Source organism: Neodiprion fabricii, chromosome 5, assembly GCF_021155785.1.
Source record: "Neodiprion fabricii isolate iyNeoFabr1 chromosome 5, iyNeoFabr1.1, whole genome shotgun sequence".
Classification (NCBI taxonomy): Eukaryota; Metazoa; Arthropoda; class Insecta; order Hymenoptera; family Diprionidae; genus Neodiprion; species Neodiprion fabricii.
The window spans coordinates 30272945-30297384 of record NC_060243.1 but is presented as its reverse complement, the minus strand read 5'-3'; the positions used below and the strand labels follow the sequence as shown (position 1 = coordinate 30297384).

Genomic DNA, 24440 nt, shown 5'->3' with positions numbered 1-24440 from the left:
TGGTGAACTTGAACCGAAATTTCTTTGTGGCGATATCGCCACGCGATCTGAATATCGGAGTCGTATCATTGGCTTCAGATAACCAGAGCGATACGGTGCCAGCCAATTACAAGCCCCGTTCAATCTATCGCCGGAAGGTATCACTGCATAGAAATGCTGCGAATTAGCTCTGCGCTGTATAATTTGAAATCAAGATGGAAGGTGGCAGCACAATAAGATGTTCAAACTGCTATACGACACTCAGTTGATCATTTCGGCGGTGGTCGCTGGTCAGTACGAATCGTCTGGACTGTGGTGTTTATTTTTCATTGTTGTCGAACGACATGGTTATTCATAGGGATGCTTACGACGTCGGTACGAAACTCACGAGATCGGTATGCGGATAGCGCGTTCGGCCTTTGGGACGGCCCTGCGTGGGCGTGTATTTCTTATTATATGCATTTAGAATTTGTCAAAGCATAGTTAGCGATCGGTGTATTGTACACGATATTGCCAAATGCATCCTTGAGAGTTTAATCATCGATTGTTTGTCTGCAGTCAAATAAAAGTTCAACGACATTTCATTGCTACCGACTTACTTGCACAGGAGTCGCCGATTAACCGACGTCATTATTAACATTAAGTATATATGCCAATGTTTGTACCCGCCTACGACGGCGCGTCTTCTTTGAATGTTAAAATGTTTACGATATGACCTACAATAATCACTTGTTGTTGAGTCACCCAGTTTTAAAGTGTATACACGTAGTTGCGGGGTTGATCGTGTCCTCTGTACCTGGCACAAACGATATTCTTTAAGCTGTTGATAGCTCCTGTATTATACCCAACGCATATTGCAACCAGTCGTTACTTGTTACACAGCAATTATGTCTACCTAGAAAATTCTGTATACCTTTTATCGACTAATGATACAAGAGAATAATTACGGACTGGTAATACGACGATTCTATGAAAAATATTTACTGCACACTAGAATCTCAACGATTAGAAGAAAAAACTGCTCGAGCTTTTATGTTGGAAGTAGTCAATTGGTAAAAATTATCCGAGGATGATTATTTGAATGTTCGAATGACCTCGCCATCATTGCCGACGTCAAACCAAACGGAAAACTGGCCGATAGTGTTGTTGGATCGCTGGTAACTCATTTCTGCCAGTGCGGTAATCGCGAAATCAACTCACCCATCCTAATTGAACAGTTGCCAACTGATAGTTGGCAGTAGTTATTCATTCTATACAATTGAATCTCATTAGCGTTGTTATCGCAGCCTGATGTCATTTGCATCAAACGAATCATTCTTAGAAGCGTGCAGGAAAGCGGAAAGATATTTGAATTTCGATGGAAGATCCAACGCAACGTGAGTCTTCTTCGGCAGAAGAATTTACCGAATCACTCTTCAAGAGAATAGATATTTGTTTCGAATTTCAAAACCCTGTTATCCGTAGCAAATCATCATCACTCTTTTACGTGACCATACAGATATATCGAGCACGTGCCGACTGTGTATACATGTTCGTGAAATCACCGTTACGACAAGGTTGAAAGAACAATTCCCAAGCCCGATTGCAGGAGGTATACAAAAAAAAGATCCATGAATTGATCGAGATTGATTTTTCAATATTGCCTTCGCCGTATAAAATACATGCAACCTAGATAGTTGAGAAATTGTAAATTTGAATAAAGCATAAGGCAGGGATGTTGTATTGTTAGATATAAGTATAATAGATTGAACAAAGTTCAGCGAAAATAGCAGTCGCATAATATTTATATCTGCGTATGACAGCCGCAGTTGGCTTTACACCATCGCCGTAAATTATTATAAGGTGTAATGATCTCAATATCCTCTGCACCGTAGACACTGTCAAGGCCATAAGAGTTTTCACAAAGCGCGTTTCACTATTCCGCTTTCATGAATTCATCATCGTACCTAATTACGAGTAGAACGTGCAGCCTGTGACATATAAATAATCGGATTTTGTGGTCAGTCGGCTTTGTGCACACGGTTCGATTGACATTTGGTGAAACTTCTTCACAAAATAGTTTTTCATTACCGTATAATAACGTCTTTTCAATGTGTCATGCCGTGTGACTCACGTACAACGTTTGAAAATAAACCTCTCGCTGATTAATAATTTCTCTTACAACGTCACGGTAGATTTCAGTATACAGTCTTACGGTTATCACAAGGTACTTAAACATTGTTTTTACGGCTAATTGATCTTCGTAATTGGGCCGTGGTCGTTAACTTGTAATAGAACATTGTTTAAACATATTCGGTATAGGTATAACGGGATTTAAGAAATTTCCATTTTCAGACATAACTGAAGCATGACCGCGTGAGCCGCCTCGAGACTTTTTCCACCCAAGTGTAAAAGGATGAAACCCTGTTTGAAGTCTTTCAGACAGGTATTCCGAGGGAGAGTTAAGATCCTGTAGCGTGGGCAAAGGGCGGCCCAAAGAATGCGTAAGGAATGCTTGGTATTCTATAATGAATATACGAACGGCTCGTGATTCCAGTTGGGAAAAAGTTGCTCTTCTATACTTAGCTGCCCACACTTAGCTCTTCAAGGGCTAAAAAGACGAATACGCTACAAGCTGACTTGAGGATCTGACCGATCCTTAAGTCCTGCAGTTCTGCTGGATACATAAATATATATCATGCTTGCAGAGTGCCGGTATAGTATTCATTACGTTGAACGTATATTATCTTTGCAGCACTGGATTCAGCTACTTTAAATAATTAGCAGTGTTCGTAAAAATATGCGAAATTCGAAAAATCAGGCACGCGGTTAAAGCAAGCATTGCAATTTGTTGTGCCGTTAAATTCTCCTTGAAAAAAAAAACTCAATGTTCTCGATCCCCATTTCGTTCAAACCAGTCGAACATTTTCGATGAAAGTCGATACCGGATTCGAACATTTATCGAGAAATTCTTTGCTTTGAAAATAAGTCTTTTAATCGATGGACTAATTCAAAAATTATGCGACGGTGAGTGTACAATCATGAGAGACTTCGCGTGGGTGAAATTAAAAATAACGATCAGCTCTCGTTGGATGTATCAAATAATCGTGTGTTGCGTGTTGCGTGCTGCGACAGAACGCGAATTATATATATCTGAATAATGCTTATCGTGAAATTGCACGATCTGAACATTTCGGAAACAGTCGTGTATCGCTTGTCTTACTATTTATATGAACGCCCGAAATTACTGTAAAATAATATAAAATGTACGTATGCTTTTAGCGTAGTGTATCTATAAATTCTAGACCGAAGTAATCCTACCACAAGCCAAATCAGTCCATGACCCCAGCTCCGCTCTCCCAGATATCGACAAAACGATTCGTCGATACGGGATACTTATATTCAGTGTGTAAACAAATTTGAGGCATGAATTGTTTGCATGAATTACTTGAAGTTTCTGTAAGAAGACCGTCACGTTATTCCTGAGCTTTGAAATTTTTTCAATTATAACCCGGTTGAACGAAAAAGCCTGCAATTCGAGCGATGTTTTTTTAAGATTCAAATGTAATGGAATGTAACGAAAAGAAGTGTACAATTAATTCTATTTCTTAATTTTTTTCTTTCTCTTTCTCGTTCAATTTTCGAGCAACTCATACCGCAGGAATGGCGCGGTTTGTAATAAAAGGTTTTGGAGAAAACAGCGAGTTAAAAAATTTTCTCACTGCCGAGAATTGAAAATTTGCGGATGGTCGCGAGAGAGTCGGCGTCAAAAATTCCTGCGACCCATCCGGTGAGGAGCGTGCAAAATTCCTCTGTACGGTAGGACCGATTGGCTCGTGCGTAACAGGGGGAATTCCCCTACCATCGTCGAGTGAGCTGGCGCAGGTAGAAGGAACTCCTCGACTGAACCCCCCACCGGTGTCCCGGTGCCATGCCGGTGCTGCTGCACATTCAACAAACACACAACGGTGAAAGAAGTCTGAAATAGTCTCGTGCCCGTGAACAGAGAAGATTCTACCTGGTACCTACTGTACTACCCACGTTCACTTAGAACTGCTTCATTCGACTCATTCGACGCAGTGTTACTCGGGGCTCCTTCGAGTCAATCGGGCTTTGGTCGCGCTCAGGGACAGCAAACGGATTGCACGAAGACGGAAAAATCGTCCCGGAAAGACGTCGGGCATTAAGTAACGCGAATCTCGCCGTTTCGTCCGCAGACTTGAACGGCTGCAACTAACCGAACCGTAATAAAAAGTCCGTCAGGAGCGCAGTTGTTGGTATTTTGTTGAAAAAAATAAATAAATGAAATTAACAACGACGATAATTGTTTGTTAAATTATTAAAGAAAAATAAAATTATGTTCGGCTATGTGCACAATATTGGTTTCGTATGTCATTTAAATACCTGTATTTCAAATTTCTTCTTCAAGCCGCGTGTAACGATATACAATTGTCATATCGAATAAACAAGTAACTAAATTACATACAATTTAATTTCAATAATAATACTACGCTCGTCGTATGTTAAATTATTGTAATTGTTGAGAAAGAAAAGAAGAATATTCAGTTAGTTTCGTACGTTGTTTTGTTTCTCGTTGAAATTTAAATTTCGAATATGCAACGAGGCCGACTCGAATGATCGTTGAACACATCGCCGAGACTTATCGATATCTTCATTATAATCGTATAATTGTTATGGTGATTGTCGTGCGGAATAAATGTGGAGATATCTGCTAGTGAGTAAATGCGGCAGCCGATATTAACGACGTATAACGATATACGTGTACCCGCAGCTCATGATAGTGCAGGTGAACTTGAACCTAGACTTTACAGGTGTTTTAAAAGCAAATGCTTGAATGTTTCGATTGATGTTTTAAATTGTAAATATAAAGGTTTTAAATTATTGAAGTGAGACGGTTTTCTTTAAACAATATAACTGTTTATTTTTTCACACATTTCACACGTTTAAAGTATACCATATAATCCTCACAACGATGAACATTGTAGTCTCTTGAAGTTTTCATAAAAAACAACGTCTTCCGCGCAGAAGTATAATACGTAAAGAAGTTAAAAAGTAAATAATATTACCGCGATGCTCGTATCCAGGTCGTTAATCAACACCGGAAGGAACGCTGCTAATTCATCATCTGCGAATCCTCACGCCAAAATGTATTTGTTTCTTCTGATATTGGTTTGCGCTCTACTGACGAATAATTCATTGGGTGAGTAATTGTAACAATATTACAGTAGGTATACTTGACTGGATGTTATATCACACCGGGTATCAAATATCGATGATTGAATGATATGATTAAATAATCGAGTAATTATCCAACCATAGAAGGTGTGCAAAACAAGGAGAGTACGAATACGAACTTGGTTGAAAATTATCGAAAAATTTTTAAGCGTAACTTGGTATTTTATTTCACCGATTACTTATGTATTTGCAATCGAAATCCCCGTTTAACTTGGCGATAAATTCGTTGTTCGAAGAATGTTGCGTGTTGTATACACAGAGAGTTCGATGCAGGCACAAATGACTCATAATTATGTCAAAGTGATAAACTTGCGTGACGTGTGTCGCGGATACGGAGTACAATTGTTAACAAATTCACACAATGCGGTATTTTACTAGCATATTGATTGACAGCATATATACATCGTTTACGTTGTGTACAATAAACTCTGCACTATTATTGTTTGCCATGCCTACGTTTGCTCTTCTTCTTACGCAGCGCTGAGCATGCCGGTTATTTTATTTCTACACTTGTAGTAAAATGCGTAAATGCCTTGACCTTTCGGCTAACTTGTTTTCGACTTGAAACAAAATGTGACTTGGATTCTATACGAATTATGCGACAATGCATCATATTTTCTCACGTTAGCTGCATCGCCAGTCATCGTCACATAATTATTATAGAATTGAACGCGCATTTTGTTTCGGACCGAAAACAAGTTAGCCGGAAGGTTTAAGGCATTCTCGCATTTTACTGTAAAATGTTTTCATTTTCACCATGATGTTTGCCTCCTTTTATTGTTTTCATTTTTATGTATCGATCGTTTCTTGTAACACTCAACTTCGTCTGCGTAATGATATATCGACGAGAGTATACGTATACAGCCCGGGGGAAAAATGGCAACTATATTATAGTTTCATTGAATTATTTATATGCCGTTTAGCAATTTATTCGCATTGTTTCTTGAGAGACGCTTGCAGCTAGCCGCATGTTCTAACAGGTACAGAAATTTTCCTTCGAACAGAGACGGAGATGTGTGTATGTAACGCGGGTTAGGTATTACTTGCGTAATTATAGTATATTATTGTTCGAATGACTAATTGACATTGTAACTGTAGTATGTAACGGATCTTACGTAATCCTGCATCAGGATAAAGGATACATACTTTAACGTGCTTCTACGGTATTTCCTCTTGGCTGTTGCAGAGAATTTAACGATAAATTACGCTCGCGCTTTTGATTGTTTATTCTAAACGTATAAATAAGTATAATACATCCGTAGGTATTTTTGCGCGCCATCGCAAAATTGTCTTCAAGGTATAGAACGAATTATACCACGAAAAATTTCAGATTTCAGACGAATAGTGAAATAGTGAAATTCAAATGGATCTTGACAAATTACGCCCTTTGAATTTGAAGCTTAAAGTAGCAAAAACAATATTTTTATGAAAGCGCGTTTTTTGAGTTTGACGGTATCACGTTCGAAGGCTGACACGCGAACCGGGAACTCATCGTGTATTATGAAAATTTTAATCTTATAAACGCCACTTTTGTTTTCATATTTGACTTACGTATTACCGCGAAATTCTATCACCTCGCTGTAAATCGTGTGTGCAGAAAAAGCTGTTAAGAAGGTATATACTTTAGGAAATGAGAATCACACACAAACAAACGGACATACGCTGACACTGCGAAAGAGGAGAAAAAAAAAATGTTTAAAAAACATTAGTAGATCTCACGATTAGTATCAAACTAGAAGGTTGACTCGGGGCGCAGGAATATTTACATGAATTCTATATTTAGAAGATATACATAACGTGAATAGGCTGGCGTCTGACAGTGTTTGCAGACATAGAGACTTATTGGGCATTTATGGTCGGTTAAGCGACTTAATAGGGCCCATCATTCTCTGCTATTACTGTTAGAGTCATAAAATCGTTGCGACAAATTCTATTCTGTCTCATATATCGACTGCAGTATTTAATATTGAATTATGCAAATAAGCGTAAATAAGTCTTTCAACGTGTAGTCAATGATACAGCATCTGGTTATCGAACCTGAACTAATTGTTTAAATAATACCCCTATTTAAGTGTATGTTGTTTAAAGTCGGCCTTCCACTGATAGCGAATTGTTAAATACTGGTGAAAAAAAGTAGGCGGGTCTATTTCCCGATGAGAAAAATTTTTGGATTACGAAACTTCAGAGAAAGTTTCGGGTGGCGTATAATAGCTTTTTGGTGAAAATCAAAGTTGCTTTAATCAACGGACCAGAGTTTGATTGACTTTAAAAATTATCTGAATTTTTCGATGTGCAAAAGTATAGTGTAACAAAATATTATACGATTACCATTTTCTCCAATAAAAAGTATCACGGTCAAGAGTTATGACTTATTAAAATCAAATTTTGTGCGTAAAGAACTCTACATAGAGATGCTACGGTAGTTTTCACAGAATTATATATCATTTGTAATAATTTGTCGTCAGTAAAGAGATTCTTTTATATATGTGCATGTAGGTATGTACATGCCTACAGACATCATAGCAGCGACACGAGCCGAAGAAATCTAGTATATCAGATACTCCTTAAGCTCTTTAAAAGAGCCGTTTTATTGCCTCTACAAAATTTATGTTAATCACCAATTCACTTTCATCCGAAATGCCTGTAGAATAATAAGCAAGAGAATTATCCAATTTCGCTTCGCATCACGCTGCGGTCTCAAGTTTGTGCGTATAACATACACAAGTGTATATAAGTACATATATATATATATATATATATATATATATATATATATATGTATTTATATGTACCCAACCAACGGTATCGCATATGTGAATGTTCATATTTTCTTTGACGAAATTGACAAATTGTGGATATTAGTACAAAACGACGATTATGCAGGAAAAAAATAATATTCAATTAAATTTCGCATAAAGATACATGCGCGATAAGGTTAACGTAGGTATACGAATGGTGTACAGCAAGAACATGATGATAAACCAAAGGATGAGTCACGAAATGTTGCCTTCTGTCCGAAACATCATAATCAACCAATTGCGTCATCGGCGCTAAAATCTGCAATATTTCCAGTTTAATTTTAACTACCTATGGACGTTACATACTTGCGCTCACGGATACACGTGTATTCAATGTGCTGTATATATTATGCATATTATCCTCGATGAGAAGAGGGAGGAGGGAGAAAGAAAACATTTTTGCTTGCAAAATTGTTATTTTATAACTTGTCTGTTATCGGGTGAAAAAAAAGAATTTAATGTTTCTAACAAAATAGAAATCACCTCCCAAATAAATGTAACACCGGATATAAACTGTTCCATATTGTGCAATACAGGTACCGTTTTATGGATAATAACGCAGAATCATGAGTCTAGCAGATAGTGTAAAGTAGTTTTCGCTCCGCAACCGCGATCCCGGAAAGTATCATTTCGGGATACAAAGAATCGAAATAATCGAATAAAAGTTCCTGGACTGGAAACTATACAGTTTAAACGACTCTTGAATGAGTGATGATCGATAAGCTAATCGTTAGTCAGTGTATTCAAAAGTTAGACAGTCCGCGAGCGCAGTGTATAGTCAAAACTTTGCACGTAGGCATCGCCTATATAGACACCACATGTATGTGAATACCTATTCGTAAATCTAGACGTACGCGAGCCAGGCAGCCGCTGGCTAAAACGGAAGTTCGGTCTTTCCGTTCGCTTCGCAAAGAACACCGGTTGAATGCTAATGAAAATTTGCGACAGGTTTAACCGCGACGAACTCACAGAACCCACCATGTGCAGCAGCGGCAACGTTCAATCCGGTCCACTTTTTAACCGCGAAAGCGGATCTGTGAAAAAAATCTTACTACTTGCGCTCGTATTACGTGTGCGAGTGAACCGGCTGGAGAGGTAAATGAAAATGAAAAAGAGACGAAGATTTGGTTGGAGAAAAAGAGGGACACGTTTCCTGAATGAATTAGCTCATCAAGAGAGAATAGTAGAAACTGTCTCCTTTCTATCTCATTCAAATGGAAACCGGTGCCCGCTCTATTCTGGCGCCATCTAAGATCGGATAGTTAGACAACCCGGATCAGGACTATTTAATGGATTGGCGTTTATGCTAAACGTGTATTTTCTTCGGTGTGGAAAGTTGTTGGATAACGGCCTGATGATGTTGAATAAATTATCTAGAAAATTTTCGATATCATCTCAAATCCCGGAATTAATGAACCGCGTTTATTGGTTTTTTAAAAAATTGGACAAATGAGAAAAACTTTTGGGGTTCAACCGAATTGTATGTACGTTCTTTCGTCTTATAGTTGAAAACGTTGCTGTCGAACAGCTTTAGGAATCGAAAATCTTGTCGTTGTGGACATAAAATACTGTATAGATGTACGTTCACACGTGACCTGAAATTTACTGGCGGGAAACTTAAAAATTCCCCGCGTGTTTTGGCATTGAACAGTTCTCGGAGTGTCGTGCAAAATAGGTGTTTAGGTATACATACAATTTATGATGAATCTTGTCGATAACAAGTCGGCGGCTTACTTCCGGGAGCATTTTACACATCGGTCAAGGACTTTGGAACCATGTACGAACATTCCGTCATACGTTCCATCCGCAAAATAGAACTCGAGTTAAACTTTTTTGCGCAGTGACGAAATCTTTCAGCGGTTTTTCTAACCTGTCAGTTGTCCGTCTAAAGACAAAATTCTACGACGTGATTTATATAATTATTGGTTAGAAATTTTATAAACCCGAATTCTATCACCGTAATGCGTGTATTTATCACCTACTTATTACTTCTTAGAACAATCGCAGATATTTCTATAAGTATTCTCAGAATACGTCACACCTCCGTCGAATCATTACCGCGGTATGTAAGACGCGAGGAGATCTGTGACGAAGATTTTCCACGAAGAAGAAGATTCCTGGTATACAGAAAGACATTTCAACAGTTGTTCAAATCATGCACACGCAATATCACGAGAAATGAATTTCACCGTATATCTCGCAGGTTTATTAGTCAATTCTAGTGAATTCACAACCAACCGTCGACACTCCCTCATTATCTGTTGAAAATTTTTTAGTTTCAGAATTTTTATTCAATCATCTTCAAATCCAGTTACGTGTATGATAACCGTAAGTGGTCCATTTTTTAATCCGAAAGTTAAGAACGAAGGAAAATTTTTCGCCTGTCAGAATTAATGATAAGTACGGAGACGAAACATTAGTTTTAGTTTTATCATACTCATTGTAATATAACGCATTTTGTACAATAAATTATTGTAACTGTCTATCGTATACAAGCGTCATTTAATGCGCTTCGCTACGGCGACGGCGAGGTAGCGAACGCGTCGTAAAGGCTGCAAGAAGAACAAGAATGGATTTCTTAATGAGAAGTGAGAACGACCTTACGACGTCACCGACCAAGTCACATAACTTAAGGACAATGTCGCTTGTGTTGTACGTATATATGTTGCACTGCACCTATATAGACAAAGTGAAACGACATCGACGATGGTGCATATTCAGTTTCGGTACCCTGACTCAATGCAATTATTTATACATTAATATACATATGCCTGTGTACACCGTTGTAAAAAAATATGTTAATTTTAACATTTTCGGCAGAATGTTCCGCGGTAAGGAACGTACGTTGAAAATGAATAACAATAAATTTTTAAACACAGATAATCTTCTGCATAGTCAAGGTGAACAGAGTCAATTTTATTTAAAAAATTAAGATTCACCTGAAACAGAATTCCAGTAAAATTTATTATCAATATACAATGCAGGTGCAATATACATACGAAATATTTACCGGCTTATACACACAAATTATTTTCAACATTGTGAAAGTTTAGTGTATTGGATATACCAAGGTGAATATGAGCCCTGTATGTATGTTACACTGTCTAGCAATAGCAACAAGACAAAAACATTTTTCCTATTTTTTGAACAATGAGCTACGTACGTGCCACATATATCCAAAGTTGCTTTACACGGCGACAATTGGAACGCGTCATAAATTCGTATAGCGTGAAGATACTTGCGTACCTACCTCAATGCTACAAACGATTTTACTGACACACATATTATATCGCGCGATACAGTGTCACCAGCTTCTTTCAATCGCACCGTAATATGCGATAATTAAGCTGTACCCAAAGGATTATTTTCACGTTGACTCATTTCATTTCGGCCGTATCAATACAATACCTAAAAGAAGAAGCTGCGGTGGTTGTGGACAATTTTTTTTGAACGACCACTGCAAACAATTGCCTGGTGTCTCTGAAGTTGCGAGGCTTTTTCCTTGACCCGAAGTGCGAAAATTGGCACAGTGTTTGGTCAGACATAAAATAATCCTCAACAATGAATTCTGCGAAATCCATTCAAAGAGAGTCGCAAAGAAAAATTTGCGCAATTGGCTCACGTAATTTTTTCTCGCCACCTATTTGCTGCGCAGTGGCGCTGAAACGCAAAGGAAATTAGTCCAAAATTCTGTTAGCCTAATTCTTTACATGTAAACCTGAAGAATATTATAAATAAAATAACACAAAATGTTTTGCCTCACTTAACCATACACTGGTTCTTTTCTTTCAGGGCATCCGATGCCGGAGGAGGATGCTTCCGCTTCCGGTACTGTGACGATCGACAATCAGTCTACGACGCAGTCGCCGAGTATACTAGCGATAACAGAATTGATCGCCAGTATTATCGACGACATTAATCCGGCAACTGACATACCGCCTGTGCAAATATCCTTTTCGGATGTCCCTGTTCACACTGAGAGTAAGCTTGGATCGTCGGTACTTCTTCCATGCAGGACTGTAAATCCGGTTGCAGAATGCCAATGGTCCTGGCAGCCATTACCGCCTCGACATTTACCGTTGCCCGACATGAGCGAAATACCGACAATATCCACCAGTGAGTAGATTTTTCCTTATTATAAGTATGCTTCGATACGAAATATTGATAAGGAGAATCGACGGGATAAAACGGTTTATTGGAAGCTGACAAATTATGGCTTCCCACGGACATGAGGCCAGGGATGTGACAAAACGGGTCCACGGATCGACTGATTGTGAGTGAAGTTAGAAACGGGTCACTCCGTGAGTACGTTATCGGCTCCCTGCAACCGGCAACCAGTAGAACAACTTCACGCTATTTATAAACCGAGATACCTTGAAACAACCTTGATTCAGTCCTTAAACGATCATCGAGGGTATTGTCAACGACCCAAAGACTCACCCGTGCAGGATTATGGTGCAATGAACTAACGAGTTTCAGACCCATGTATACCAGTGCGCATAATACCTATGTAATACCTTACATCTATACTTTACGAACACCTGCGTGGCGAACGAGGATGTCAACCGATTGTCATTTTTTTTTTTATACATTTCATTCTCACCAATAACTATACATCACAATCTTAGCTTTCTATAGTGGCCGTATATCCACGATATTATTGTACTGACAGAAACCCATGAAACTTGGCAGATTGCGCATCAGACTGCGCATGCGCTAACTTTGTGGAATTTTCATGCAGGCTGGCCACCTTGTTAAACTTGAGCTGCCAAATACGGCTTATGGGGTATTGTATCAGCGGTGCGAGTTTTTTTTAGGTCAAGTGGATCTCAAATACATTCTGTTGAGTGATTCGATAACGCTTCGGGAACTTTTATTCTTAACTAACTCATGACTGATGACTGCTATAAGTCATTTTACCAATATAATTTCGATTTGATTTCAGTCACTTGACCCAGGAGAGTTTGACATCTCATGCTTCGTTTTGATTAAGTTGGCTCCACTGTTTTGTAGATAAAAGTATGGTCGCATTGCTATTTCGCCACCAATAGAGGTGAATTATTTTGCGCATGCGCAGTCGTTAACTCAGCTTGCTCAGTCTCACCGTTACCGCTTGGTAAACATGTCTTGAAACTATGTATCTTTTTCAGTAACGCCGGATGATCAAAATTCGTCGACAGCGTCAGCACCGTTGACGCAATCTCTACCAATACGAAAATTTCCGGCATTTGGAAACAACAGTAACGATTGCTCGGTGCGGTTTTCAAGCGCTAAACACGAACAGGCTGGATACTGGACGTGTGCCGTTCGACAGTCAAACTCGGCAGAACTTATAAGCACGGAACCAGCGAAGTTGACGATAATTAGCAGCGATCACGGTAAGCTTGTTGAATTTACTTCATGTCCGTATACACGTGACACGATAAACGTTTTGTTGATTTACAAAAGTCGATTAAACAGCACTCAATTATACACGCGATAAAACGCGGACCATGCAATGAGAGGTATCTTCACCATCTGGTATTGAATGTTCGAAACGATTTTCACCCGTTTGTTTTCGAATTAACAGAGCTGCCGATTACTTTCATCCAACGCCCGACAGTCGTTGAATCCCCTGTTGGATCTTCGACCCAAATAACGTGCAGAACCGAGACCTCGGTAAAAGAGTGTCAGTGGTCGTGGCGACAGCTGAATCAATCCCAGCCGTGGAATTTGGAAGTTAAAAGGTTCCCGGCATTCGGCGACGACAGCCGTGACTGTAGTATCAAATTCAAAAATGTGTTACCGGAACAGGAAGGATACTGGACTTGCGGCGCACGCGTCAATCCAAATTCAACTTTCGCGCAATCGAGTCCCATTCGTTTCCTCATTTCGGAAGGTACGCTAACATGATTTAAAGACCGTATAATATCGCTGCACAGTGACATTTATGACGTTTTTAATTCAGGTTGAAGAAAAAGAAAATCATGTCATTTTATGATTTACAGTCGAATTTGTCCAACTTTCTCGCGACATACAAATAGCTGCCGGTGAAACCGTACTACTCAGGTGTTCAATAAACAAACCAGTTGTGCGGTGCGAGTGGTCATGGAAACCGAGCAATTCCAGCAAAAATCCAATCACGGTAAAGAAATTTTCACCGAGCAAAGACAGCGATCACGATTGTTCGGTGAGGTTCAAAAATATTCTTTACGAAGAAGAGGGTCTGTGGACTTGCGGGGTCAAGTTAACACCGGATGGTGTTTTGCACGAGGCTCCTCCTGCAGTCGTGACGCTCTTACCACCAGGTAAAGGAGTACAACTGTTTTAGTAATGTTGCGTACGGTCTTGGTCAAGGTTTTGAACAGATTAAAAAAATTCGACTCCTCGTTTTCTCTCATTCTCAATCAGCCAAAGTGAGCTTCGTTGAGACGCCGGAAGACACGTCAGTGCCAATTGGTACCGAGGCAAATTTAAATTGCATTACGAATGTCAGAGTCGAGAAATGCGCCTGGACTTGGAAACCACTCACTGGTAGCGACGCTGAGACTGTTGTTGAAGAATTCGCAAGCAAGGGGGACTTGGGTCGCGATTGCAGTCTTTCGCTGCCTCAGGTTTACAGGGAGCAACAAGGCTTCTGGGCTTGTCAAGTCTATCTACCATCGCAAAACGCAATGCAGTCTTCACCCTTGGTCAAACTTGCCGTATTCGAAGTTGGTACGTACTACGTTGTAATGGTTCTTCGCATAGTCGTGTATCGAATAGCCTTTTTTTTTCTAATTCTCTGAGCAAATTCATTCTCATATCATAAATTTTGTTGCAGACGAGGTGAAGTTTTCCGAGTTGTCGCAGGACATTCAAATATCCTCCGGTGGTAGCGTTCTCTTGCGGTGCGTCACCTCGTCAGGGGTTGAACAATGCCGATGGTCGTTGACGCCGGAAAATTCGAATACAACAGTGGTCGTTAAACAATTTCCCGCGGCTGGTGTCGAGAGCAGAGATTGCAGCGTGCGGCTCAGTCACGCCCTTGCCGAACAAGAGGGACTTTGGACTTGCGGTGCGAGAATACGTGGCCGTCAAAATTACACGGATGCACCCCCAGCGAAGCTGAGCTTACTTCAACCAGGTATCATTGAATCCTAGAGAATAATCCATCCCCCGGGTTTATAGAGAGTCAAACGATCGTCGTATATGTACAGGTGTCGACTGGAGGTTGATTTTAGAGTTTAATACCGGTAATCAGGTACCCGTACCTGAATTGATTTAATCGAAATCGGAAGATCGACACGTTTTCAGATGAAAACGAATATGAGATACTTCTCCTAACCTCTGCCCTCCATAGGTTGGACGGTGCAGACGTTTTCACGTAGAGGAAGAAATTTTAACCGTAACTCCGTGTGATAACCTTACAGCTTGGTTTAAATTATTGTCAAAGTCGGGGACAAAATATGCGTGCTAAAAATCCAGATTTAAGCTATATATTAAATACACCGTAATGGCGGACCGATCCAATTAACGGTCCACCTCGCGACTTTAGTCTCAGCAATCTTCAATCCGCGACTAAAATCGTTGAAAATTCAAAGTTTTCCCATTTCTACAGTACAGGCATAATTGATAAATGTCGATTCATATCCTTTGGTGTATAGTGCGTGTGCATTCGTGGTGAATGTAAATAAATTTACGTTTAGTGAAAAATCTATTGTTGTCTGCTCTTATCACACGTTGAAATTGACACCTGCATTACGGCATTGACATAAAAATAAATTTATTAAAATGCCGTTAATTATTATTGGTTAAGAATAAAACCGGATTTTTTTTTATTATACTCTCGAGTATGCTATCTCCATTCTGGGTTGTATTATAATCTTCATTTTTTTTTATATCTTATAAATAACGTCGTCTCGATAAAATATCTCAAGGATCAATATTCTTGTTTTTGTGATTTTTATAGGTTCGTTGATCAGCGTGGCAAATTATTATAACGCCAAAAGTAAACTTCCTAGACTATTGCCATAAATGATTAAATTTTGCATTTATTATTATTATTAATATTACTATTAATATCCCTATCATTATTATTATTGTTATTTTATTATTATTTGTATTAGTATCGTCACTACTGTTATCGGCATCGTTTCATTATTGTAATTCATTGTCATTATTATCCATACGATTTCTTACTAGTTATTATCGTTAGTAATTGTCAGATTGATTTTTGCATTTACTATTATTAGGAGAAAACTGAGATTCTTGCGGATCGGCGTTTGGATGAAAAAAAAAAATGCATACAGATACATGTATGTAATTAGGGTATTAGATACATATTTATATAAAAAAAAAAATCGAGTTTCGAATGAATTTATGATACACATACTTTATACGTATAGTGTAGATATAAAAATATACATACATAGTCTGTACATGTAATTATCTTGCCGTGTTAGAAAAAAAGGGAGACCTTCATAAATCGATACATAGATCACCAATATTGCGGATAAATGTGTTTTTTCGCACTTATATATGTAAATAGGGTACATTTATGTATCACAGTATTGTTGCATCTCGCAAAATAACTATACAGATATACATATTTGTATATGTGTACCCTTATGATTATCATTAAACATATCGATTGTCAATAGTTTGTGTCTCCGTGTCCGGTGTCACAATGATAAATAAGAGCATTCTTTACTTCAATTCGTATCGCGATGTAGTTGCAATGTAGCTATATTTCATCAGAACGCGAAGAGTGATAAGCGATTGAAAGTTTTTGTGTGTATAATAGATAATTATTTAAATATATATAGTTTTCTTTATTATATGCATCCATATTGCATGGACGTATAATAATCACTATGTTGTATTTAACGGCAAGGGGTTCCTAGTCGAAACTATATATTATTGTAAACTAATTATTTTGTCGAATTATTCGCATAGTGAACCATGAACCAAATCGTTTCTATTACAATATTATTAAAAAAAAAAAAATTCTGCGCTTTTAACGCGTGATTATGCATCATTATGATGCGAAAAAACACAGATGCTTATGACAAATTAGTTCTATTATTATTGTTGGTATTATTGTTTTACATTACCGTATAAGTGATATTTAATCGTACGTTAAATTCAGTCTTGTGTTAAACATCCACTGAGAATTAATCTACTTTATACATAACTTGTAGGTTCCCAAATCTGATCAGCGAGGTAAGGTAGCATAGTGAATACATGAATAATGATGGTGCAGTGAATCGGGTACATTACACATGTATATACATACATATTGTAATGACATTATTCATACATGCAACTATACATCACAGATTTGCGTCAGTCATACTTAAGTGCGTCTATTTACTTATCATTTTATTTCATTTTGTTTCTCGTATTTATTTAATCTGTATTGATTATGACGTCCATAATGCCGGTAGGTATAAAATATACATCGGTTAGCGTCATAAATGAAAATCTTCATCGTTAGCATGTTGCCGTATAACAGTTAAAACAAAGTTCCAGTCTTAGAGTTTCGACTCAATAGTAAATATCGTCGTTTGTATAGGTGCATTGCGACACGGATTATCTCATTACATTTATCACAATATGTTCACTTTGCCATTTGCATGAGTAATCACCATGTAAATAAATTTTTGCTTAATATTAGAGATCAGTAGATGCGGATAGATTCGAGTATGATAATCTTAAGGCAATAAATTTTTCTGGTGAATTATGTTATATGTTTTTGATGAAGGAAAACCACTGATTGGGAAATACATATGTGTGCATAGATACGAAAACCTCTGATGGAACTAATTTTCACCAAAGTGACTCTTGAGTAAAAAATACTGGCTCTAATAAATGTATAAGATACACGTGTCAATTGTCAGAAACTAACTTTGTTCATGTTGGAGTTACGCAGGTGCACTCAGCTGCAGTTTGATCATGCACCACGCACGTATAATGTAAGACTTGTTTCTGCAGACATTCCACAACGAAACACATACCTATATTATATATAAAAAAAAAATACACTTTGCACGTTGTCGAAGGGATGGATATCAAAACTTTGAAACAACAAATAAAGGAAAACACAAACTTGGGATCATCACATGTTATGCCTATAGTTCAGTTCATGCTTGGCCACAAATCTGCGGTACAGATATATAACATTATTATATAACACATATCAATATGATCCAAGGATTTTAATCGTTAGTTAATTCATTTCGTACAATCTCAAGGGTATAACGAAATGAGAAAAGTGTGATATGCACGTAATGTTCTAATAAAATGTGTAATGTAAAATACTGAATATGATAGTTAATAAACATGTGGAAACGCTCGTCTACTATCTTTTCATTGTTGCAACTTCATTTACCTGTTTAATGTATAATTCGTGCGATATTCGCGTAACGTAGTTGATCATACATATTGCTTTCATCACGAACAAGCACCATGGTACACAATGGTTTCTGGGTATAGGCGCAATCAGTAATCCGTATGTGTACACATTTATGTATTCATATCCATGGCCATGAAGAAGAGCTGGGTGCATTTCAAAGCTTTCTACTCGCGGTGACTGGGAATATAAAATAAGATAAGTACGAACGATGATGGTATGTATTTAAATTGATTCGATTTAATGATTGTCATTTTTATAGAACCAGTGATGATCGCGCTCTGGACAACACCCCATGAAAAGATTAGTCTAGCTTGCCGATTACGACCGGTGCCTCCGAAAGCTCAATGTCATTGGCTTCATTCCCCAAACGTCCATCTGCGACAAACTAACTCATCTAAAAATTCAAGGTAAGCCGTTCTGATCGCTGAGCAAAATATCTTGCAAGCTTGAATTATTCGTATCTGGGTAACTATTCCATAGGGATTTTTATTTTTAAACTAATTCATCTAAAAATTCAAGGTAAGCCGTTCTGGACGGTGAGCAAAATATCTTGCAAGCTCGAGTCGATCGTATCTGTGTAACTATTCGATAGAAGTTTTTATTTGAATTTGAAGAATCATGACTAAGTGACGAGAATGAAAAGTATAAGCTTTTCACTTTCTAAAAATCACCTCGAGTGGTTGATATATTTTTGTTCAATTATGCTAAACGAAAACGAAACGTAAATCTAAAAACAAGTAAACAACTGAGGATAAATTGTGTCGACGATCACCGATGCGGTAAATTGGCGTTTTATAGATACGCTGTTCAGATGAATTACACCAGCGGACTTTGCGTGCTGCAATTCAAGCTCGACGATCATGACCTCGGCGAATGGACGTGCAGATTTACCGGCGGCAACGCGCACGGAAATACAGAATTGGGATCAGCCACGGTTGTGCTTTTGAGCACGTCAACAGGTGATTATGCAAAAAAATATAATATTAGTTACGCAGTTTGTCGCCACTAAATAACATTGAATAGCTACAGCAGGCTACGATTGTTTCGTTGCAGATGCAAGACTCGGTTGGATAGTCGGCGCGTTAACATCGCTGATATTGTTCTTGATGATCATAGTCGTCGTTTTAGTAGTATGCCGAACGCATATATTCATTAAACGGACGCCGAAAATACTCGAGACGATGAAAGCTGATCAAAGAAATAGGAACAACAGCGAATCCGCGGAACGCTACACCGAGGGACCCAACAAAATCAATTTTCAGTTCAGCGAACAAGGTTTACAAGATTTGGAAAGCATAAATAACAAACTAAGTTCCGCATCAAACGAAGGGCCGAAACGACAAAACGAGATATACGAAAACATTGCGGAAAGTTGAAAGGTTTTTTTCACCTCGTGCAATAAATAAATTGTTGATGATTTGTCGAAAAGATTTTATTATCGTTACTGATATATATATATTAATTTTCCATTCAATTTCTTAAAGCTATGCATAACGCAACGTAACCATTGTAAAATTGGTCGTCACTATTGTAATTGGCAATTTTTATTGCTGTTAGAAATATTTTAGAATTTTATAAGTGCATAAGAGAGAAGGAATTGTTCTTTCAATGTTAATACGTTTTAACTGTCTAATAAGTACGTTTACATCCAGTCTAAGTAAAAATGATGTAAGAGTGTAGCGTTGTGTATAGGTCGCATGGGTGAAACCGCGCCAAAACTTTTCCTGCTTACAAACATTATTCAGGGTATTTCCTATTATTATCATTGTATTGATATAAAATATAATCGTTTGTTTTTGTTCTAATATTATCATTATCGTTGTCAACACTGTTATGTTGAATTAAATCTTATTATACCTAAGGCACGTTTACTTCCCTCGCTCTCTATTTGTTATTTCTTTGGGGCAGAGGGGGAGGAGGGAAGGTGAGAGAATTCAATATGTGGACGGAGATGAATCAAGCCGAAAGGCGAGTCAATTAGGTAGTTATTTTCCACTATTCTAAATTTTAAGTTCATTTTTACTCGTCACAAACTCTTCGAAAATAACGAAGTTGAACTGTGCACTGTGAAGGGATCAATTATTAGTTCAACCGTTGATAGAAAATTGAAGTTTTTTCTCATCAGAATGAAATAGTTTTGGTTTGTTTTCAGTTTGTTACGTTTTTGAAATCCCTTTGGAGATAATATTCTCTCGGGAAGACGCGTAAAGTGACGAATTTATAAACAAGCACCCCAAAAAACCAAGTTCTTTTGTCTTACAATTAGACACAACGGATCGTTTTACACGTAGTTAGTCATAAATAAATATATGTCTATAACGTTATAAAAGATTTTCTATTCTGCCCTACACTAATGATTTCTTCAAGGGGAAATAGAAAACGAAGGTTAAGAAATGCAAAGGTTGAAAGTTAAAAGAGAAACTCAGTATTGCCAGATTTTAATCCGTAATACGACCGCCTAATGTCTAATGAAAATTATTACAAATAAATCACGAACCCGTCGAGTAATATACATGGTAAAGCTTATGAAAATAGAATAAAATAGAATCTCATTACTCTGAGAAACAATACCGATTGGTCACACAAATCGAATATCTAGTGGTTAAAAAAAGCGGTCTATAATTAATCAGGCGCAACGGGAAGTAAATAAATATATTGAAAATTACCAGTTTGTGTTATAAAAATATGGAAGCTATTGGTGACCGGGCGATGACAAACGCCTTTGAGACTGGTAAGGGTTTTGCAATAATCGGGGAGAGCTTTCGATTACGCGAAGTAAAAGGGAATCTATGTAATCTTCTAGGTCACCAAGCCTTTTCTTCTTGTCCGCAACTTCTCTTTGTAGCTGTAGCGTCAGCTCGATCAAATCCTGACAGAAAATTAAATTAAACATTTCAACTTAATCATTTAATTGGAAAAAAATTTTTTTAGCATACCTCTCGAGATTTTCCGTCGAATTGGCTCAATATCTCGTTAGATAATCGGCTTTTCGGGGCAAGATTTCTTACAGAATCTTCACCACCGATAATGATCCTCTCTGATGAGAGTCCGCAGTCGTTCGAGTCTTTGTTCTTCTGTTCCTTATCTTTCTTTTTATCTTTCTTAGAATGTTTTTCCTCCTTCGGACTTCGGGCTTGAGACTTGTCATCCTTCAAATTCTTTGTATTTAACACCAGTTTTTCATCTTTTTGCGATTTGGTAACTGGCAGTTTTTCTTCCTTGGTATTTTTTGTAGTTATAAAAATGTCCCTTGGCGCAGGAGATGGAGGCTCAGTAAACTCCTTGGCTTTGAAAATGTTAGAGGATATATCTTCCCTCTCTTCTCTTGGCTCGTCGATTTGTATCTTTGGTTTAGTTTTTTCTTCCCATCTGTGATGAGATATAAATTTAAATAAATTTCAATGTTCACAAATACTTGACTGACGAAAGAATATTGATCAAGGTTTAAATATTTACCTTTTCAGCGTACTGCTTCCGTGCTTTCCATACAATTTCTGACCCCATTCATCCTCATTCGTATTTTGAGGAAATGGAGGAGGCTGAGCTGGTGCAGTGTAGCGGGGCGGTTTGTTTGGCGCTGACACTGCCGTAATTGGAGGTGTTGTTTGTGGCTCGCTAGGTGCGCCATTGTTAGGAGCATTCAGAGACGATGCAGAACTTTTGTGGGACAAATCGTCGAACTGGGAACATGAGAGATATTCATGATTCAATTTAACAGTTCGAAAAAATTGATGAATGTGTGGAACAAAAGATGCAGTCTTTATTACCGTGAATTCGTCCTCGTCTTCGCTTATCACACCAGGATCTGCTTCTCCAGGTTCCTGTTTGGATGGTCGTATTTCATGTTCTTCCCTTTCATCTAACCCGTTTTGGTCAAGCTTTGACTTGCTCTTTCCTTTTACTTTGTTGCCGATTGATTTCGCTAGCTTTTTCAATCCCTTGCGTTTCTCCAAACTTCCAATACTCAGCAAACTACCACCGATCGAGTGAGCTGCCGAAGACAATTGGCCAAGGGAACTTTTGTGCCTTTCCTTCTTACTCAGATCCATCAGACTTCCTGCTTTCACTATAAAACCGATTTTTACCTCCAATTCACCTCTCTCCTTTGTATTTTCTTTACCTGGCTTTGTATTAAGAACATACCTAAAATTCAAAGTTAAACTTAGCGGCTCGTTACAAAGAACGACTAGATTTCATACAGTGTAAGTCTATTTTCTTGTGGGCATAAGATTGTGCAAATACACACCATCTATTTTTTGGTCTTTCGTAAACGTCAAAAGTCGAAAGTGGTATGTTGACCATACCAAGAAATTCGTCTACTCCTAAAAAGTTTCTGTGTAGCACTGTGAGGACAACTTCGGCCGTGTTGCCCTGCTGGGGTATTTGGAGTTCGCATTCTTCGTGCCATTCTACGTTATCTGGTACCTTCTCCTTCACCGAAGTCTGGTACTTTTCCTTTCCAAGCGCAATAGTCACGAAGCAGTCGTTGGTTTCTGAACAATTTATCAAATGATGGTTATTCAACTACACAACAGGGTTAATTGTGGGGTCAGACATGGTGCCTTATGCTCCGCTTGTGTTACAGGCAATTGGTAATCTAATTAAAGTATACATATGTATTCATGCATGTGTATAGTTATACACATTGAGGTTTCCATTGAAAATACCTTGTGTGGTAATGAACAACTAACAGTCATTACGATTATAATAATAAAGGTGTGGGGATGACTTCAGTAGCAAAATATAATTAAAAAAAAGAAACAGAAATATTAGAAAATAAAGCATGAGATAAAAATGAATGTGAAATAAAGATAGCGCAGTCTTACTGTTTTTTCCTTTAGTGAGTAATCCTTTGGCTCTCTGGACTGTGGAATATAAAATAAACATAGAGTTAATTAGAGATTATAATACGGGTAATAGGAGATGTGATAAGGAGCGTCTAAATTTTACAATATTCTCACCATTTATACTAAGCAAGAATTTAGATGTTGGTAATTTTGCTCGACCTACATTATCGTGACTACGGTATACGGATGAGTTAGGAATGCAGCACACAAGAATAACTCGACGTATAATTAATCGTAGAGATCCCGAGGTGCGTTCAGGAAATAAAGCTTAAAAACGTTACACGCAGACGTGTAATCGTAAAACAATTGAACGCATAAATGATCGAGAAGTGATGATGCACAAGCGGCGGTGTACGACAATATTTCCATTCAATAGTAAATAAACGAATGAGTTAACTAACAAGTCGAATACCGTTAAACGGTGACGGCAGGCAGAACGGCGCATTCTTGGAACGCGGCGTAATTGTGCGTTGCGATAATACATTCGAAATTCAATTTTACATAACAGATAACTGACAGTGGAGATATGTATATATAACGGTGTGAATTATCATTACGGTAAATGCGATGATAAACATGAAACGCGTTTGCCTGACCTACCTGTCACTTGAACGTGCGTCGGACTCCACATATTGGCGATACTTCGACAGGCGATGACTCTGTTATTAATCTCACACAGCTGGATCACCAGTCATCGACGCAAGCACTATTATTCGAGGCAGCGATATTACCGGGACAACAATTGAAACCGCAGCATTGCGATTGCGAACGAATCCTGGGCTCGGCTCGAGTAAACGCGATTTCACACACACGATTGCCTGCCAGGCCGCTAACGGTGGGAACTTTACAACGACGCGACGACGGCCAGCAAGTGAGAACGCTAATATCCAGTCGAGTTTCCCCTCCAACTACCGCTCGATCATCGGCCATCGCACGTACACCGATAAAGCCGTGAAACAGCATGGGGAAACCAGCTGTTGTGAACACGATTCCAACCACGCATCCGCCTAGATGGAGTTTAGGTGGTCAGGCGCAGAGCATGTTTCATAATGTGCCTCTCTGAATTCGAAAGAATTAGTGCATAAGGTCGAATTCGTCCGACGTTAATCGAAGTTTAAACTAAGTTCAGCCTATCGCCAAACTATACTAACAAAATTGAACGCCGTTTAAACTTTGTCGGAGAAAACGGGCGTAAGACTTTCCATT

The 24440-nt window shown here is 38.3% G+C and overlaps 2 protein-coding genes across 2 annotated transcripts; one reads left to right on the top strand and one right to left on the bottom strand.

Moving 5' to 3' along the window:
- The first annotated feature begins 3862 nt into the window (after positions 1 to 3862).
- On the top strand, positions 3863 to 20616 carry LOC124182181. The gene is made up of 10 exons (XM_046569110.1): positions 3863 to 5179; positions 11805 to 12128; positions 13163 to 13390; positions 13582 to 13890; positions 14000 to 14299; positions 14403 to 14708; positions 14815 to 15117; positions 18647 to 18794; positions 19186 to 19346; positions 19441 to 20616. Exons 1-10 carry the CDS (start codon positions 5050 to 5052, stop codon positions 19761 to 19763), a joined length of 2532 nt encoding a protein of 843 aa, XP_046425066.1. The 5' UTR covers positions 3863 to 5049; the 3' UTR covers positions 19764 to 20616.
- On the bottom strand, positions 19947 to 24125 carry LOC124182182 (rab11 family-interacting protein 2). Its single transcript, XM_046569111.1, has 7 exons — positions 23835 to 24125; positions 23214 to 23252; positions 22634 to 22880; positions 22155 to 22530; positions 21844 to 22067; positions 21324 to 21756; positions 19947 to 21256 (listed from the first exon to the last, which is right to left on the bottom strand). The coding sequence occupies exons 1-7, from the start codon at positions 23863 to 23865 to the stop codon at positions 21080 to 21082; spliced, it is 1527 nt and encodes a 508-aa protein (XP_046425067.1). The 5' UTR covers positions 23866 to 24125; the 3' UTR covers positions 19947 to 21079.
- Between the last annotated feature and the right edge of the window lie 315 nt (positions 24126 to 24440).

What these genes read in the sequence shown, in the direction of transcription:
- LOC124182181 (XM_046569110.1), top strand. Translation starts at nt 5,050, where the DNA reads ATGCTCGTATCCAGGTCGTTAATCAACACCGGAAGGAACGCTGCTAAT. An exon ending in GATAATTAGCAGCGATCACG is followed by an intron (nt 13,391 to 13,581) that starts GTAAGCTTGTTG and finishes TCGAATTAACAG; the next exon opens with AGCTGCCGATTACTTTCATC. An exon ending in TCGTTTCCTCATTTCGGAAG is followed by an intron (nt 13,891 to 13,999) that starts GTACGCTAACAT and finishes TATGATTTACAG; the next exon opens with TCGAATTTGTCCAACTTTCT.
- LOC124182182 (XM_046569111.1), bottom strand. Translation starts at nt 23,865, where the DNA reads ATGTGGAGTCCGACGCACGTTCAAGTGACAG. An exon ending in GAAAGACCAAAAAATAGATG is followed by an intron (nt 22,531 to 22,633) that starts GTGTGTATTTGC and finishes TTTGAATTTTAG; the next exon opens with GTATGTTCTTAATACAAAGC. An exon ending in TCGACGGAAAATCTCGAGAG is followed by an intron (nt 21,257 to 21,323) that starts GTATGCTAAAAA and finishes ATTTTCTGTCAG; the next exon opens with GATTTGATCGAGCTGACGCT.